The sequence below is a fragment of the Lingula anatina genome, chromosome 7 (assembly GCF_051362555.1).
Source record: "Lingula anatina isolate TDL-2025a chromosome 7, LinAna3.0, whole genome shotgun sequence".
NCBI lineage: Eukaryota > Metazoa > Brachiopoda > Lingulata > Lingulida > Lingulidae > Lingula > Lingula anatina.
Window position 1 is genome coordinate 18,491,479 of NC_141773.1, and position 18,441 is coordinate 18,509,919.

Below are 18,441 nucleotides of genomic sequence, written 5' to 3' on the forward strand. Positions count from 1 at the left end.
TTATTTTGCTAATTTTATTTCCTTTAGTCGGTTGGATTCACACCTAAATAGGAGCCTTAAAAAATAAAGACATCCTTTCAAAATTAAACGATAAAAAAGTTACGTATATCGAGCAAATTTAATTCATAATTAAAAATAGTTCTCTTATCATGTGAAAAATGAACGAAAAGCATCGATACACATTAGAAGCATGCATACACAGATACGTAAAGAATGTACTTAGATAGTGTCACTTGTTACACTAAAACATCCATACTGTACATAATAGACGGCAACGGTAAAACTACTGCGCAAGAAGTAAAATGTCTTTGTAACTTCCCATTAAGCCTTCACCTTTATTAATTACACAACGTTAATGTAATTGTTAAATGCAATATCTACGCTATTTATTGCACATATGTCGGTCTTAGACGATAAAATGATATATGCATGTTATAGTATCATTTAATATCTGTAAGAGCATAATAAACATGCGCTGTATATGTTACATTTGTATTTGTCATATCTATGCAAAGAAGAAATTGTATTAAAAGGTAAATATGCGCACTAAAAACGTCGAACCAAACTTACTAAAAAACAATATATACATAGTTGGACGGACCAATCATTCATACCTTTCACTCACGTTGGCACAAGTTTCAACTTTCAGTGATAATCTTTGTTTAAATCAAGGCTTTAAAACGGAATAAAAATATTTCACAATCATATGCACAGAAACAGTCACCGTCTTGGGTAAAGTCACTACTTAGAGACAATAGGTCTAGTATTGAACAAGTTTTATCCAAACTACGCATCGCTTTTGATATATGAACAAAGGGATACATTTTTACACACCTGAAAATTAAGAATTCATAGCTGTGATGCTCTAAGTACTTTCGTGGTCAACTGCGCTTTTTTGTATGATCATGTATTCTTCAATTTATTTTCAAGACAATATATTTCCACAACTGAGTTCTCTTCATAAAACACATAGCACATAACGTCTTCAGCACCGCGTTTCTCTTACTTACAGTTCTACAATATAGTTTTTTCTTTTCTTTTTTCTGTTTTTTTTTTTTTTTGGATTGTATGATCACTGTCGATCACCACAGCTCTCTTCTGATTACATTTCTGCATTAACGGGGCGTTGTGTCGGGGGCGCGTATTGACAGATGGGCCTAGGACCGCCCATTGGTGACATACCCTTCTGTGACGCGCCAAGATTGGTGCCCATCTGGAGATGAGTAATGCCTTGGCTCGCACGCGCCGGCTGGGAGGGACTTTGGACACCTCCTGGTTGGACATCACCGATTCTCCTCACTGCACCGAACGGTGACATCCCTGACTGCGAAGCCAGCTTGTTGGTGCCCATCTGTCCACCGATGACTGGAGCGGTGGCACCTTGTGGCTGTGTTGGCATGATGCCCCTTGTGGCGCCGAATGGAGATAACCCGTGCTGAGAAGCTAGCTTGTTCGTGCCCATTTGTCCTCCGATGGTGGACAACCCCTGCGATGTTGGGCCTGCAGCTCCGGTGTTGTCTGCCACGCGGCGTACTCCACCAAAAGGCGACATGCCAGCCTGTGATGCCAATTTGTTTGTCCCCATCTGTCCGCTGATCACTCCCTGTGAGGTGCGGTTCATGCTGTCGGTGCCTGTTTGGTCGGCGACGCGGCGCACGGCGCCAAACGGGGTCATGCCTGACTGTGAGGCGTGCTTGTTTGAACCTGCTTGCAGCCCAATGATACCCTGGGTCTGACGGCTTTCCTCCATATCGCCTGATGACATGACACTTCTTGGAGCACCAAATGCCGTCATGCCTTTCTGTGATGCTGTCTTGTTGGTGCCATACTGCAGTCCAATCACGCCCTGGCTTTCTCTGGTTTGCTCCGAGCTACCCAAATCGGAGACATGTCGCACGGCGCCGAAGGGAGTCATCCCTTTTTGTGACATGTTCTTATTTGAGCCCATCTGAAGCCCGATGACGTCTTTCCCTTGATAGTCGGCAGCACCGACGTCGGACACGTGTCGGGCGGCACCGAATGCAGACATGCCCTTTTGGGAAGCCAATTTATTTGTACCGTATTGTAGTCCTATGACATCTTTGCCTTCATACTCTGAGACACCAAGATCGGTTCCGTGTCGAGTAGCACCAAACGCCGTCATGCCTTTCTGGGATTCCAGCTTGTTTGTACCCATCTGTCCGGAAATGACGTCCTTCCCTTGAAATTCAGAGACCCCGAGGTCCGTCCCATGGCGCGAGGCACCGAATGACGTCATGCCATGCTGAGAGGCGAGCTTATTGGTTCCCATCTGACCGGATATGACGTCCTTGCCCTCAAACTCGGAGACACCTAAATCTGTGCCATGGCGGGAGGCGCCAAATGATGTCATGCCCTGTTGTGAGGCCCCTGCGTTGCTTCCGTACTGGCCTGAAATGACACCGGCGCTGGCTTGATCGTACTCATTAGCCCCCACGTCGGCTGCACGGCGCACGGCTCCCATGGGAGTCATGCCTTTCTGTGAGGCCAGGTCAGCGCCATGGACAATGCTGTTTTCTGCCATAGACATTTTGATGAGTTGGTGTGTATGGTTCTGATATAGGTGTTCTGAAAATAGAGTGTATAGATATATAAATAGTGCTGTTAATGCTAAATACTACGGGCAAGCGAGTCATGCAGATATATTTAAATGGCCAGCAACAAGATTCGTTCAAGTGAACGGTTGTAAAAATGTTAAATACAGGTCAATATACATAGAAACATCGACAAATATACAGCGCATGTGAGCGGACAATGGTTTGCATGGGAACTGTTTTATTAAACGTTTTTTGAAAAATAAATATCATATTAATTATGCATTCAATTTGTGTACATTTTATTCATGGATTTAGGGAGTTGATGATCCGTAGATGTGATGAAAACAATAGCATGTCGTGAATCACACCGGTTAATATATAGATAATTCACCAGTTCACTTTAATTCCTCCGATCGAGACGGAAATTCGAATGAAATACATCAGATCGGTGTGTTTTTATTAAACAGACTCGAGTAGTATAGTCGAGAAAATCAACAAGAGCAATATGAAACTTGCTACGTCAAAGGTCGAATTCCAAGGAAACATTTCTAACAGATCGCGATTTTACAAACTGAGGGCATAAGACTCCGTGATGTGAAAAAAACATCATTTCAGTTGATATTGGTCTTCAGGCGAAAACAACTGATGTTCATAAACAACTGTAGAATTTTATTTCCAGGGGATTAGCCTATACATGTACACCCATGAATCAGGTGAACTTGCACGTTTCATATCGCGCTGACGGATCGTTTCTATTTATATAATAGTCTATTTGATATCTTTATAAGAATCAGTACCTGTATGAGTTCATATGTTTATCATGACTATCACAATATTACTATATCCCCACTCCCGTTGCTCTGACGGGATTCATAACGACGAAAGAATTTAACGGCAACAAAATGAAGTACCAAGAGACATTCCAGTCTGGAAGAAACCCGCCGCTGTCTACAGGTACTCACACAGCACTGTCGGGTTGTGGTTCATATGTTAGCATGCTAGCACCGTTCTCGGGAATGGGAAGGGTTAAAAGAACAGCAAAACATCTGTCTTGTAACATGAAACGCCGGCCAGCTTACCTGAAGTAGGTAAACACCCAGGGCTCGAACTGGGGAGTCGTCTGTTTCGACCGTTTGATTTTGATAGAAATTTATTACCGAACTTACTGGTTCCTTCAGTTAATTCACCAGGCTCTAATAACCACCCATTAAATTCGATAATGTAATAAATTAATAAGGACGGTAAAAACACATTTTAAGTGTACTGGGTATCGCGCCCTTTCCCAAGATTCCTCTACCGGTGACGTAGGCGTATGAGAAATTAACGTCGTCGGTTTTTTGCTAGTCTTACCATCACATCTTTTAACTGCGTTTAGTTGGATAAATTTGAGATTTGAAGTTTAGTACCAAATCCTTACACCTCTAAGCCAGTTTGATGAAAGCGATTTCAAAGACATGGCAAGGATTCTGATGATTTATAATAAAAATTATATCAACCATCTCGTTAAACCAGGGACATAGACCAGTTTCTGATAAAAAGGCCTACAACACGCATTTCATACCGGTGACTTGTTTTACCCCTAAGTAAAAGCTCTGAATTTACCTTACATGAGGCTCTACCCAGTTTTTCTTAATTTCCTTTTATTTTCTTTAATTTCTTTCACAATAATCATTATCATCAAAATAATACGTCTCTTTGTAGTTACTTTCTAACTTAAAGAATCCCCTTATCCCATATCAAGAACGTAGAATGACTTGGCTCGAGATCCCCTATAGCACAGAGATACACTTACCTGTGAATTTCTCCGCCACAGATCACGCAATTGGATTTGCTGATTTCTTAGAAAGTTTTATACTACGACCCGACCCATTCACCAGAACCATTCGTATGACACATATTTGTTTCTAGAATGTGAGTCATTATTTAACTCCGATCAGAAAACGCTTACCTGAATTTTATCTTGCTCTCGTTCAGGCAGACGATTCCGGCAGAGGCGCTCTCGTCTGCTGCTATGCGTATGTATCAATCAATGGGGCTCCACAGGGGGGGAAATAACGCGCCTAAAATGTAAGATCAATATAGTTAATCCGGACCGGTGGGGCTTTTAAAGTTTGAGCCGGCACAGCAGCCGTCTGAAATGAACATCTGTGCTCTGTCTTTAGTTGTTTTCCTGAATATTGTTTCATATGCAAGCGTTTTCACACATGAGAGTATTTAGAAAACAACGTCATATGGAATGCGTTACACTTAACCCCAGCTAACAAACTGTTGTGAACACTTACATGCTGAGAAGGCATTTTTCTTGTACTATTGCTCGATTTTTCTTCAGTTTATTACCGGCTTGTAAATTTTATCTATTTCCGCACGTAGTTTTTGTAATCCCCAAATCAAATGAACATCCCCACAAATAATACTATAATAATTCGAAAGTGATCAGTGAAGAACACATTTACTGTGTTTCACATTCACCCGTGAATGATAAATAATCGCCTGCCGTTCTTTTTAGATCTGTGTAAAACAGGAGGCGCATTAGACAGGTGCGCTCAACAAGAGGATGACCTAACTTCTGCTCAGTTGTTTAACTTCAGCTACCGGATAAATTTAGTAGAATTATACTAAGCTTGTTTATCTCCTTAATATATCACAGCTCACATGTCGACAGACTAAATTCAGTTATGTAATTTAAATTTACAAATACAATCCACCTACAGTAGCCATCAAAAAAGAAAACAGGATAAGATATAAAGTAGTTATTTTTCTTCACTCAACGGCTAGTATTGAAGACAAGTTGTTGTTTACCTCCAATATTTCGATGTCTGTCTGAGGCATATGTGAGACATGTATCTGTATTAGGGAAATATTTTTTTGGTAAGATTAGAGATGTTTTGCAGGACCTGTACTCTATAATGAAATAACGTGGATATACAAAATACATCATAGAGTTTAAAGCGGTGAGATTGTGTAGCAAAATGGAATCTGTTACAATTAGCCCACTGGCAGTAATAAAATGCTATTGGATGAATAAACAGAGGAGAATGGCACGTAGGCTGAAAGTGTTAGAGAACCACCGCAGAAAAAGCCTAAACCCCTTTCAGCTAAAACGAGAGAAAACAAGGAAAAAAAGCATAGCATTTAAGCTAAACTTGGTTCTCAGAACCCGTCCTGCACAGCATGCCTTTCCCCACAGTACTCCCCCACTATTCTAACCCATTCAATATGCTACACATGTATGCACCGATGTGATACATCTGCGCAAATGTGAACATCAGCCGACAAACAGGGGTGGTGAATCCAGGCCAATAGCCCGTTTCTCTAAATCGAGCATTCCTAACACGGCTAAGTGCTGCACTATAAAGAACGCAGAACAGCACATCAGGTAGGTAGACTTCGCGAAACGCTATCTCCTGTGCTCAGCCGTTCAATTTCGGTAGGTAATCATCAATTTTCGTTTATAATCCAAAGTCACGAAACTGTCCTAGCGCACGTACGCACGGGTGTCTCAGTGTTTTGTTTAACTTTCTGATATATTTTCTTGTTACGAACAAAAATAGCTACCGAAATCTGAGTGAAAACAGACTGTGAAGCCTTACCTGTATTCTTGCTCGCAGACCGAAAGGTGAAGATGCGCATCACCATAGCAACCGGCCCCCGTAACGCGCACCTTGCCGATGACGTCACAACGACAGAAACGGCACGCTGCTTTATATGGCGAAGCTATGTCGGTAATTTGAGCCCAACTCGCACTGATACCTGGGATCGAGTGATGCGACCCTCGCTGTACCTGTATATGTTTCTGTTTTTAGGAAAGCCCTGTTCGAAGAACGATTAAGCCGGAGCCATTGCCTGACAGACGGTGCCGTCGTTTTCGCCCGAGCTCTCTCCCCAGCCACTCAAGCAAAGGAACCCCTGGAGATTTTTCTACGGTGACGAAAAAAGGGACACAACAAACTTAAACTATTTATTAAGCTGACCAGTCGAGTGACCAACAAAAACAATACAACATGCCTGAGGTAGGAGAAACACGCACCAGAGTGAAGGACTTTGGCATGGATAGAATGCTTGCCACCAAGGTAAGAGGATACAGAGTTCGTTGTTGCTTATTCTGGTTCTGATTTTCATAAGCGAAAACGGGTTTGCAGTGCATCTCAAAGTGAAATCAGACTTCATAAAGTTCACACCCATTATTTAACTGTTAGTTGAATCAAGCATACATTTACGTATATTGTTGCTCTCCTTTACTTCTTACATTAAAAACGGGTTCCGTACATTGCAACAGCTTTTCAAATTCATTTTCTGATGTCACACTTAAACATGACCTGTAAAAGAAACGCAAAGTACATTTTTCGCTTGAAACTGTGCATCTGCCATCTTGTTAAAATTGTCAGTTTTTTCATCACCTGTTGAATACAATACAGGGTCAATATCCGCCATCAATCAAAATAACATTAACTTACGAATTAAATACAAATATTAATTTATTTATAAAATGGAAAAAATAAAACTATCCAAAATGACTTATGATAAGGTTTTCGCTCAGCCTTTTACATCGCCATACAAGAGCATAGAATCCTCCACATAGCCGCAAAACTCCGGAAGTTATCGGTTATTGCTAAAAATAGGCACGGGTTTGCTGGTCTCGGCTGGTGGTATCCCTTTCAACGGGTAACAAGATTACGCCGCTTTAAACAACCGGCGTTTATATAAGGCCAGGTGATGAGTATCCTGACGGATAAACCAATTAGTGGGCAGTAATATTTTGAAATATTTGATAATTTAGCTGTGTATTAATCAAAAATACCTTAATATAGATTGAAAGGTGGGGAGTACAGTGGGCTATCTATTCTTGATCTTTGTTCTAGGTGTGTTCAGTAACAATGACTTTGTGTAATTGTTCCCTTCTTTCTTTTTTTATTTGTGTTTTTTAGATAAGCAAATGTAGATACGCCGGGACTAAATTGCTATAATGACACAAAAGTCCTGAACTTTTTCTTAAATTAAGTGAATGGATGGGAATCAGATTTAAAAAAAAATCTTTCAAATATGATGACAAAAATAATTTTTGTTTGCGAAATGAAAATAATAGGTACTTCCATTTTAAACATAACCGACGTAGTTTCCTAATATATCCCCTATATTAGGAAAAGATAAAGGATAGGTGACTTAGCATTCGAATATTTACAAACACGCACGCCCCCACAAACATGGCACATAGTAAAGGAGAAGATGTCATCTCAAGGTAGTTCTGGCAGCAGCATTTTTGTCGGAAGAAAGAAAAAATACCGACAGCCGGCAAAACGGATATTTTAATGCTTATTTTACGAAAAACGTTAAAGCGGTATCTCAAAGTTCATTGCTGTCATCTGTAAAACTGAATTATCTAAATTCTATTAGCGCCTGCCAAAAACTTGGGAAAGCAAACATATGGTGTGTTTTTGTAACCTGTAAGGCAAATGAATATCGTCTGAAAAGGTTAAGGGTTTCACGAAAAGGGATGTTCAGCTTGATGTTTATCTCATTTTTAGTTTACTTCGATATTTAAAAAGTTCTTCTGTTCCTACAAATTCATATTACAACCTCTTATGATAAATATAGTTTTGAATATGGCTCGTTTTATGAAAAAAAAAATCGTTCCCAGACAAACCTAAGTGAATTTAAGATGGATTTTCTTTTTATTTTCCTTTTCTCTCCCTATTTATAGTAATTTAAATAACGAAGTTCCATTCACTTACTGTTGTTACCTGCTGTAGCATTGATTAATAACGGAAAATGATCTTACGATTTAGGGTCCCGAACACATGGTTAAAGCGGACGTGAGTACATAAAGGACAGGAGTCCTGGTGGGACATGCCCCCCCCAATATTGTACACCCACCAAAACCGGGACACTATACACCTGCACTGTTCTTCATACTTGACAAATTTACAGTGTCCAGTCCCTAAAGAATATATCACCACCATCTTGTAGAGTCTCTCCGTTCTATCTTTCATTTTTTCATCAGTTTATTTTAACCTCTTTTTTATGTTGATGCATAACTTTAAATAATGCATCCGGTGATCCTCCCCGAAAATGTGATGTAACTTGACTAATTGACAATAGATGTCTCTGTAGGAAATTTGCCCTGGGGTATCCAATCCGACACACCGAAAACCAACACACTGTCATACCTAACACATTTAACTGAAGCATTCATTGGTTTCGCATACCTTGAAACATTTTTCGTTTATCACGTATTTACTAAACTCTAATAATCAGACCCCCCTCTAAGTGAAATGTTTTTCCATTTATAAAATGTCTTCCTATATGTCCCTATCAAATCAGCTCTGTTATCCTACGTGACTATCTCTGAACTATATACATTTTCCTGTATTAATGTTGTGATTCAGGAGCATGGACTGCCTAAGAAGGGGGTAAGTAATCAGGCGGACTCCCCTACCACTCGATTTTCATCTTCCTTTTTCTCTGGAATGATCCAAAGGATGATTCTAGCAACATTGTTCTTTCCACTCTGTTCCCTTCTTTGAACAACAGTGAGCGTATTTGACATTTTTTCACTTTTCAAGCTGCCCTGTGTTAGTAGTCTAGATGCCTGTCCCCATTTGTTGAACAATAGCTTAAGTTTGTATTCATCTCCACAGTAGAACCTCTAGAACATCTAGTAGCAAGCTTTTGTATCATCCGCCATCCATATAGCAATATTTTCTCTTTTCTTAGCACAAACCCTTCGGATGTGGTTTGTCTTGACACGATGCGCCCTCTTTATGTACCATACGGGTTACTGCCTAGCACGACCCTGGTAGCACACCTGGCAAATCGCTTCATAGAGTAGCGCAATTGTTGTTTCCTATATGCTTTCTAAACTGTAAACGTGGACAGATAAGATGTGCTTATGTTGTCGAATATTTTATTTGATCATAAATGTTTATGTCATATATTAAATGTAACTGATTTACATGAAATATATATGTGTGTTTCATATGTGATATAGTTTTATTATTTGTCTATAATGTTTGTTAGTCAGTTTTTTTTTCAGACTGAATATCAATTCTAGGTTCGTATATAATTAAGCGCAACGCATTTGCCAACAGGGTTGCTCTTTGCGTTTTTTTTTTAGTCAGATTAAAAAGTAGATCTAGGCTTTTATATAAATCCCCCATATTATGTGTACAGTAGGCTGCTGCATATGAGGCTCTACTTCTGTGCTTTAAGTTGATGCGTAGGTATACCTGGAAAAAACTTAATGCATTTTATGAGCTACTGGTCTTTGCATTTCAGCATTCCATCATATCCCAAAGGAGTATCGGATATGACAGCTGGCCCTCTTGCTCGATTAAGAAGTAATAGGGCTATTTATTTAGCTACCGGTGGCACGCGCCAGCCGGTAAATGCTCGTGCAAGCTGCGGGTGTTATGTTACCTAGATTAAGTTTTATTGCACGGTCGTTACATTGAGTAGGTCCCCTCCATATACTGAATACGTTAAGTGTATGGGTACATGGCGCTATGCAGTGCGTTGTCAATCACTTCTTATTACAGATATACAATTTCCCCATCGTATCGGCAATAACATCTCTGATATATACCGGTATATAATACGTTTTCATCATACACATCTCCATCGGTTTTTGTGTGCAAAAGGCTTTAAAGTGTTGGGCGGTTTTCATTAGGTTGTTCAAACATCTTATTAAGTAGGGACATTAAACGGGTCTTTGGTTCTTTCAGTATACCCAGTCAAAGCCGATAATTAGTTTAAAATCTCTCTCTCTCTCTCTCTCTCTCTCTCTCTCAAGCTTACTACGTGTCTCCCTTTAGCACACGACTGGGCTTTATCTTATGTAGACTCTGGACGAAAGGTTTAGTTCAGCGAGCTCCCAAACTCAATTACTCTGCTATTTGATTACCAGAGAAACCGCAGCGGTTCTCCTGGCTATAAATGGTGCACAGGATTTACGTAGCCTCTGGCACGGTCTCAAGCAGACTATACAAAATTGCATCTAAAATCAATGGCATTTCCCCTGTTATGTTACCAAAAGAAGGGCAATATTTATGCTAGTAGATTATCTTATCATGTTCATAAAGCTGTGTTTGATTATATGACATTAAGTGATTGAATAAGGGCGTTTTTAAATGCTCGGAAAATGGAGAGGCAATGTGTCAGTGACTGGCAGATGTATACTCTGTGCAGTGCGCAACGAAGCATATGACGGTGTCTAGGAGCAAATTTATTGCCGAGTTGCACGTCCAGATCTTTGCCGGAACTAATACACTTAACAAGTGAACAGGTACGTGTTGGAAGGCAAGTCTGAAGCACAGATTGTCTGTAATTGACTTGAGAAATTTCACAACCAAGTTGGCTGTTGAGTGAAGCGAGTGACGTGACAGCTTATGTGAAGCGCACCCTTCACCCAAGTTCGTGAGGAGGCATCCGTTGAGTAATGCTCTTACCAATGACATATTTCAGCAAATTATTTGAGTTGCGAACCATTTGTGAACTAGCAACATGTTATCTTGGCCAATTCAAGTAACCAGTTTCCTCCACACACCCCTTCCAAAATATAATGAAACACTCAAGCGTTCGTTATTATGCAAGATATTGCTGTTAGATTATCGTGTTCCGTTTTTCCTTTTTTAAAAATTATATATCTGGGCCCACTGAAGTTTTTGATGTAAATAGGGCATATTGCCCCCCTCAACCCCCCCCCCCAACCCCGGAGTCCGGCTTGGTTTTCTGTAGCCGATCCATTTCCATTTGTGGAACATCTCTGCAACATACGTGCTGAATTTAGTAATCTTTTTCTTGGGCCTCTTTCAGATACAGGAAAGGTGCTATGACATTTGAAAAATTGAACTAATTAATATTCTGAATCTCTTTTTTTAAGGTTGTTGGCAAATAAAGCACTGTTTGTACATGATGCCCGAATATTTGTATACGTAGCATTTTGGGTGACAAAATTAACCGCATCTTTGAAGAATTTTGAATTTTGAAGTTGTTGTATTTTGTGTCTGTGTAGATCCATGGCAGATATGACAGCAGAGTGGAGGCAGAAGTCCTTGGCTTCATCAAGGCTAACACAGGGGAATCTGTAGAGCCGGGCTCAGAAACTTTCTTCAAAACGCTCAGGGACGGCAAAATCCTTTTGATGTGAGTAAAAGATTATTTATTTATTTATTTATTTATTTATTTATTTATTTATTTATTTATTTATTTATTTTGCAAAAGCACTTTTTGGTTTAATTTCTTTCTTTAATGATCATTCTAAGAAAATTTCTTTCGCTATAACTTTGTATTTCTGACCTGCAATTGTTTTAATAGAAATGCGTTTGGATGTTAAAGAAACAGAAATTAATTGTAAGTGGTCAGATGCTGCATTAACTAGAAGAAGAAGTATGTTTCCTAAGAATTAGATCGGGGGATGCAATTGCCATCCTACTATCGCTTTTTGAAATGTAAGAAACATCATTGTTTAAAAAAGTGCATTGTACGTAAATAGGAAACATTCATGAACCAAAGACATGTAAATATGAATGTGAACCAGCATGGTATGATATTTCTCTCTATTTCAGGCTAGCCAACAAAATCCGCGATGGAACTCCCAACTGCCCCGAGGCTGCCCAGAACCTCGACCTCAAAATCAACGAGCAAGAAATCGCTTTCAAACAGGTGCGTTAAGCCGGGTGTGCATTTTAACAAGTTTTCCATTGTGTCGACATAACACCTAACACATTCCTGGTCCCTTGTTAATCGTGTTGACATCAGACGAAAATGTTCATTTTATTTAGTCAAATATAGGTATAGTGCAGTGTAGTGCTTTATTGTATTGTATTGGATTGTATTGGATTGGATTGGATTGACTGGTAATGATATATTTGTCTCAGACATAAGGTAACATGGCAACTTAAAATTGCAGATGGAAAACATCGAGAAATTCTTGAAGTTCTGCCGTGCATATGGTGTATCCAAGGTCAGCTGCTTCCCCACCGTGGACTTGTTCGAAGCTAGAAACCTCCCCAACGTCATGTCAACTCTGCAACTCCTGGGGTCTGAGGTAAGAGGCGTCTTGGAAAGTTATAAAAACGATTTAATTGCAGAGATAGAGCACGATATTACAGAAGTTGTTGCTGTACTGCCAACTGTCTTATTTTTCTACGAAATTTGGCCATCTTAGTGATAGCGCACATCAAGTCTTTTTAATGTTTAGAGAGCGACTTATACACAAAGTTTGTAAATGGGTTTCGTGTATGGTTATTTGTCTCATTGCTTGCGATGGCTTGTAACCAGTTACCACTGATAACTTTGACAAACTCTAGATTTGTAATTTTTGGGAATAAATTATGTCACTCATCAGTAAACAGTTTAGATTGTCACCTGATACGGTACCTGTACATTCGACTCAGTGATATTTACTGTTAATATTTAATTATCGTCGATCAATATGGGAAACACAGAAAATAACAAGTGCTTTTAAACGTATTTAGTGCTGAACAGTAATGTTCACCGAGATCTGAATTATACGCCTCACTCGTGTAACATTCCCCCCTTCAGTGCCAACGCCACGGCTTCAGTGGCGCCACCTGCGGACCCAAACCCACCGAACGCCACGAAACCAACTTCAGTGAGGAGACCCTGAGGGCCGGCCACGGACTGATTGGTCTGCAGTACGGAACCAACAAGCTCGCTTCCCAGAGAGGAATGACCAGCATGGGCGCTGTTAGGCACATCGCCGACATTAGGTAGGCCGCTGATGGCTTTTTCATTTGCTTTGTCTTAAATATGGCGGAGAATGAACCACTGTTTATCCTCGACCTCCATACTTAACGCTGTACTGTACGTTAGCCAAATTTACTACATGTATTTCTGAAAGTCTTTCGTTTTATAAGTTAAGAACCAATTGGTTGTTTTCATTAAAACACTAACGTATCTCCGATAGTACCAGGTTACCTAATAACAGTACTTATAGAAGCAGCGTTATCTGTCAGATGTCGAGGGCATTGGTTCATGTTAACTGGATACGTATAGCTGAAATAGCTGTGCAGCAGTCTTGCATTGACGCTCTTGTGTATTTGGTACACATACACACCAAATATACCACAGACAAATACATTAAAAAACACCAAACACATAATTGTTATCAGTCCTAACTCATAAAGTTTAGGGTGATGTTATTATTTTTTATCGCCGTACAACGGATTAAAGGGTTTGTTCAAGTTTTGAGTTGTAAAGCTCAAGTGAAATGAGTTGGATTTTTATACAAAGTACAAAATGTGTTCCGGGATCTGATGTACTATTGCTGTAGCGGACGCCTATACTCTGGACCGTGCATTTAGCTGTAGCAGTTCGATGGCTGGGAATGAAGGAAGGTAGGTAAATGATGTTTATAAAAACCACGGTGACTTTCCATGGGAACACAACCTATGTAAAGGCTCCTGCGTCCTGTGAGTCTTCATCCAGACTGTCTTTGTAGGGTTAACGGTTTGGCACATAAACCTAAAACATCGTTTTGCCATGCAGCCTGATTTTATGATAAGTTGGCAGCGAAATGGCATCCGTTTTTCTTTCATTGGTGTCCCATACCAACTGACTATTCAAACGACATCTGGATGATAGACTAGTGCTTGGTGTAAGAGAATTCACTTAATTATTTACACGTGAATCTTATCAAAATTGACGATTTTTCATTTAGATACGAGGATAAATTTATCTCCTACTCCAAGCACGATATCTGTATTTAATGACTCTTGGAAACACGTTATGACGTAATGTAATATGCCTTCATTGTCTTTTAATGGGAAAAAATCCCTTGTCATAAGACGACTGAGTTTGAATATCCTATTTCTGATCAACACCCATCAATTCTGTCTTTTGTATGATATCTAAATGACCATATAACCTAAACCCTCTGATACTGAAAAATACCCACGTTTTGAAGTGGAAAATTGAAACCGACGTTTCCGTCGTAATAAAATATCATTATTTTCTATTACGACCTATGCTTCTTGAAATCACTATGTACTATTACCTCTTTTAATGCATTAAATGAAAAACAAATATTGACCCTTGATCATACAACAAGTGTTTCCTTCGGTCTGAACTTTTTGTTGCCCGTATGCCGAGATCACTCTTCTCTAATTTTCTAAGATCAATAAATGTATGAAATTTATTCGAGGTTACCATCTATCACCGGCTTGTGCAAATATTGCATTAATTTCTTGACCAAGTCATTTGAAATGACAGTCAGTTGAGCGGTTAAAAATGACAAAAAAACCAAACTAGACGAGTGATCTCAGTTATTGCTATGTATTTGTCCTAGTATTTTCATTCAGACTCGCGTGCCACACCCAATAGATCCACAAAGGGCCTAGTAATGGTTTTCGTAATATCTGTTTTGGTTGGTGAAATATTGACCTGGGATGGGTTCTTGATCGTTGTTTACCAACTAAAAAAAAATAAGAAAAATAAGAAAAAACTTTTTTATCTGATTCTTTTCGACATTCATCAGTATTCTGCTCCCTCCTTTTTCCATTATATTTTTGTTTTCGTATACCGATTTATGTTTGTCCTGTCACTATAAGTGTTTTTTGTATCCTTTTTACGTCTTTTCTCTTCGTCTTCTCGATATCTTGCATCTCTCTGCTATTTTGCAACTAAATTATACCTGTCATTTTTTTTATTTTTTTCAATGTTTAACATCTTCGAATTCTTTACTTTTGCTTTCGCCGTATATCGCTATAACATATATCTTGCTAATGCCTCCTCTATTCTAAAATAATGCTCTTCTTCTATGTTGTTTAATTCTTCGTTCTCTGTGTACTCGTTCGAAATACACGTTATTTGTTCATGTGTTAAAATGGGTTGATAGGGTAAAAATTGATACTTGGGGATGGAAATCGATGACCTTGCTAAGCCCGAGAGTTGCCCACTTTCTCTTTTCTTATACTCGGCGTGTTCAATGCAGGGTGGCATGCGAACCTGAGTGAGCTACCGTAGAATCTCGACACTGAGTCACCTGATACCGAGATTTCCCGATATTTGTGATTGTTTTATCATGCTTTTCCAATTTTGCCTTGTGTGCCTTAATAACCTAATACAATGAAGTGAAACAGCTGATATTTTAAAAACAATACGCTGTATACACATATGATGGTTAGACAGCATTTTGTCAAGATTTACCCACCGTATTTCGCTCAGTAAAAGCTATGCAATGGGCGCTATCACGTTTACTGCCTTAAGGTATTGGGATCGTAGATTCTACGGTAGCTGAAGTAATCGGTCAGATTCATCAATCCGGATCGGACACGGGCGTATGGTGGGTAAAATCTTGACACACTGTTGCAAGAACATAATCTTTATTCAAACCAGGTAAATTCAGTGCCAACATCATACCTCTCAACAATCTCTTGACACCCACTCTTTACCACACTTCAACATTTATAAACGACTGAAATCGATACCAGCTAACTGCTGTTGCTACCTAATGACCTTTTTATCAAACATTCCAACCAATGGAAAAGCATGGTGAATCGTCATTTTTTCACTCATTTGAAATTATTAGTCAGATCATCTTGATATAATTTGTAAGTGTTTTGACACCTGATAAATAAATTTGATTTTTCATGATTAATACATTAACCTCTTCCTTGGATATTTCATACATAATCCATTTTGTGTGATTGAAAATATTATTAAACCTAATAATAATTCATTTCTAGGGCTGATAACATGGAAGATAGGGCCACCATTGGCCTACAGATGGGTTCCAACAGATTTGCATCACAGAAAGGTATGACGTCCATGGGAGCCGTCCGCCATATTGCTGATATTCGAGCAGACGACCAAGTTGACAACGCAACTATTGGTGGTCAGATGGGTTCTAACAGGTTTGAAAGTCAGAAAGGTATGACATCCATGGGGGCTGTCCGTCACGTCTCTGATATCAAGAGTGACGATATGGTTGACAATGCCACCATCGGGCTACAAATGGGATCGAACCGTTTTGCTTCTCAAAAGGGAATGACTTCCATGGGAGCTGTCCGCCATGTTGCTGACATCCGTGCCGATGACATGGAAGATCAGAGTACAATTGGCATTCAGATGGGAAGCAACAAATTTGCATCCCAAAAAGGCATGACGACCATGGGTGCTGTCCGCCATATTGCTGATATTAGGGCTGACCAGTTTGAGGACAAAGCAACCATTGGTGCTCAGATGGGAACTAACAGGTTTGACTCACAAAAGGGCATGAGAGGTTATGGTGCAGTTAGACACGGTGCCGACGTCGGTGCCACCGATGATATGGTCGACAAGTCCACCATTAGCGTACAAATGGGAACGAACAAGTTTGAGTCACAGAAAGGCATGACGTCTATGGGGGCCGTTCGTCACATTGCTGATATCAGAGCAGATCAGTTCGAAGATAAGTCCACTATCGGCGCTCAGATGGGCTCTAATAAATTTGACTCGCAGAAGGGCACTCGCGGGTACGGCGCTGTTCGCCACGGAGCTGACGTAGGGGCTAAAGATGAGATGGTTGACAAATCAACCATTGGTATCCAGATGGGAACAAATAAGTATGATTCCCAGAAAGGCATGACATCCATGGGCGCCGTCCGCCATATTGCTGATATTAGAGCAGACGACATGGAAGACAGGTCCACAATTGGCGCTCAGATGGGATCAAATCGATTCGAATCGCAGAAAGGCATGAGGGGTTATGGTGCTGTTCGCCACGGGGCTGATGTAGGAGCAGATGATGAAATGGTTGACAAATCAACCATTGGTATACAAATGGGCTCCAACAAGTATGAATCCCAAAAAGGTATGACTTCCATGGGTGCCGTCCGCCATATTGCTGATATCCGAGCAGACGACATGGAAGACAGGTCGACAATCGGTGCACAAATGGGCTCCAACAAGTTCGATTCGCAAAAGGGCACTCGTGGGTACGGCGCTGTTCGCCACGGAGCTGACGTAGGAACTAAAGATGAGATGGTCGACAGATCAACCATTGGTATCCAGATGGGAACAAATAAGTATGATTCCCAGAAAGGCATGACATCCATGGGCGCCGTCCGTCATATTGCTGATATCAGAGCAGACGACATGGAAGACAGGTCTACAATTGGCGCTCAGATGGGATCAAATCGATTCGAATCGCAGAAAGGCATGAGGGGTTATGGTGCTGTTCGCCACGGGGCTGATGTAGGAGCAGATGATGAAATGGTTGACAAATCAACCATTGGTATACAAATGGGCTCCAACAAGTATGAATCCCAGAAGGGCATGACATCCATGGGTGCTGTCCGCCATATTGCCGACATTAGAGCTGACGACATGGAAGACAGGTCCACAATCGGTGCTCAGATGGGTTCCAACAAATTCGACTCGCAAAAGGGCACTCGTGGGTACGGCGCTGTGCGCCACGGTGCTGACGTAGGGGCTAAAGATGAGATGGTCGACAAATCAACCATTGGCATCCAGATGGGCTCCAATAAGTATGATTCTCAAAAGGGCATGACATCCATGGGTGCCGTCCGCCATATTGCTGATATCAGAGCAGATGATATGGAAGACAGGTCGACAATCGGTGCACAGATGGGTTCCAACAAGTTCGACTCGCAAAAGGGCACTCGTGGATACGGCGCTGTTCGCCACGGTGCTGACGTAGGGGCTAAAGATGAGATGGTCGACAGATCAACCATTGGTATCCAGATGGGCTCCAATAAGTTCGATTCTCAGAAGGGTATGACTTCCATGGGTGCCGTCCGCCATATTGCTGATATCAGAGCAGACGACATGGAAGACAGATCCACCATCGGTGCCCAGATGGGTTCCAACAAATTCGACTCACAGAAAGGCATGAGAGGTTACGGCGCCGTCCGACACATTGCTGACA

The 18,441-nt window shown here is 40.6% G+C and overlaps 2 protein-coding genes across 3 annotated transcripts in view; one reads left to right on the top strand and one right to left on the bottom strand.

The window, feature by feature from the left end:
* LOC106177217 (uncharacterized) lies at nucleotides 1-6,282 on the bottom strand. Of its 2 annotated transcripts, XM_013559925.2 has the most exons (3): nucleotides 6,146-6,282; nucleotides 4,504-4,615; nucleotides 1-2,586 (listed from the first exon to the last, which is right to left on the bottom strand). In XM_013559925.2, exon 3 carries the CDS (start codon nucleotides 2,546-2,548, stop codon nucleotides 1,103-1,105), a length of 1,446 nt encoding a protein of 481 aa, XP_013415379.1. In that variant the 5' UTR covers nucleotides 2,549-2,586; nucleotides 4,504-4,615; nucleotides 6,146-6,282; the 3' UTR covers nucleotides 1-1,102. The 2 variants fall into 2 exon arrangements, with proteins under 2 accessions (XP_013415379.1, XP_013415388.1); XM_013559934.3 differs by lacking the exon at nucleotides 6,146-6,282 and having other exon boundaries at nucleotides 4,348-4,512.
* Nucleotides 5,843-18,441, top strand: part of LOC106177181 (uncharacterized) — a 26,130-nt gene continuing 13,531 nt past the window's right edge. The window contains exons 1-7 of the mRNA XM_087018081.1: nucleotides 5,843-5,982; nucleotides 6,359-6,625; nucleotides 8,939-8,962; nucleotides 11,563-11,693; nucleotides 12,116-12,212; nucleotides 12,460-12,597; nucleotides 13,095-13,282. Of these exons, the coding sequence (XP_086874207.1) occupies nucleotides 6,557-6,625; nucleotides 8,939-8,962; nucleotides 11,563-11,693; nucleotides 12,116-12,212; nucleotides 12,460-12,597; nucleotides 13,095-13,282 (647 nt within the window). The 5' untranslated portion in view covers nucleotides 5,843-5,982; nucleotides 6,359-6,556. The remainder of the gene's footprint in view (nucleotides 5,983-6,358; nucleotides 6,626-8,938; nucleotides 8,963-11,562; nucleotides 11,694-12,115; nucleotides 12,213-12,459; nucleotides 12,598-13,094; nucleotides 13,283-18,441) is intronic.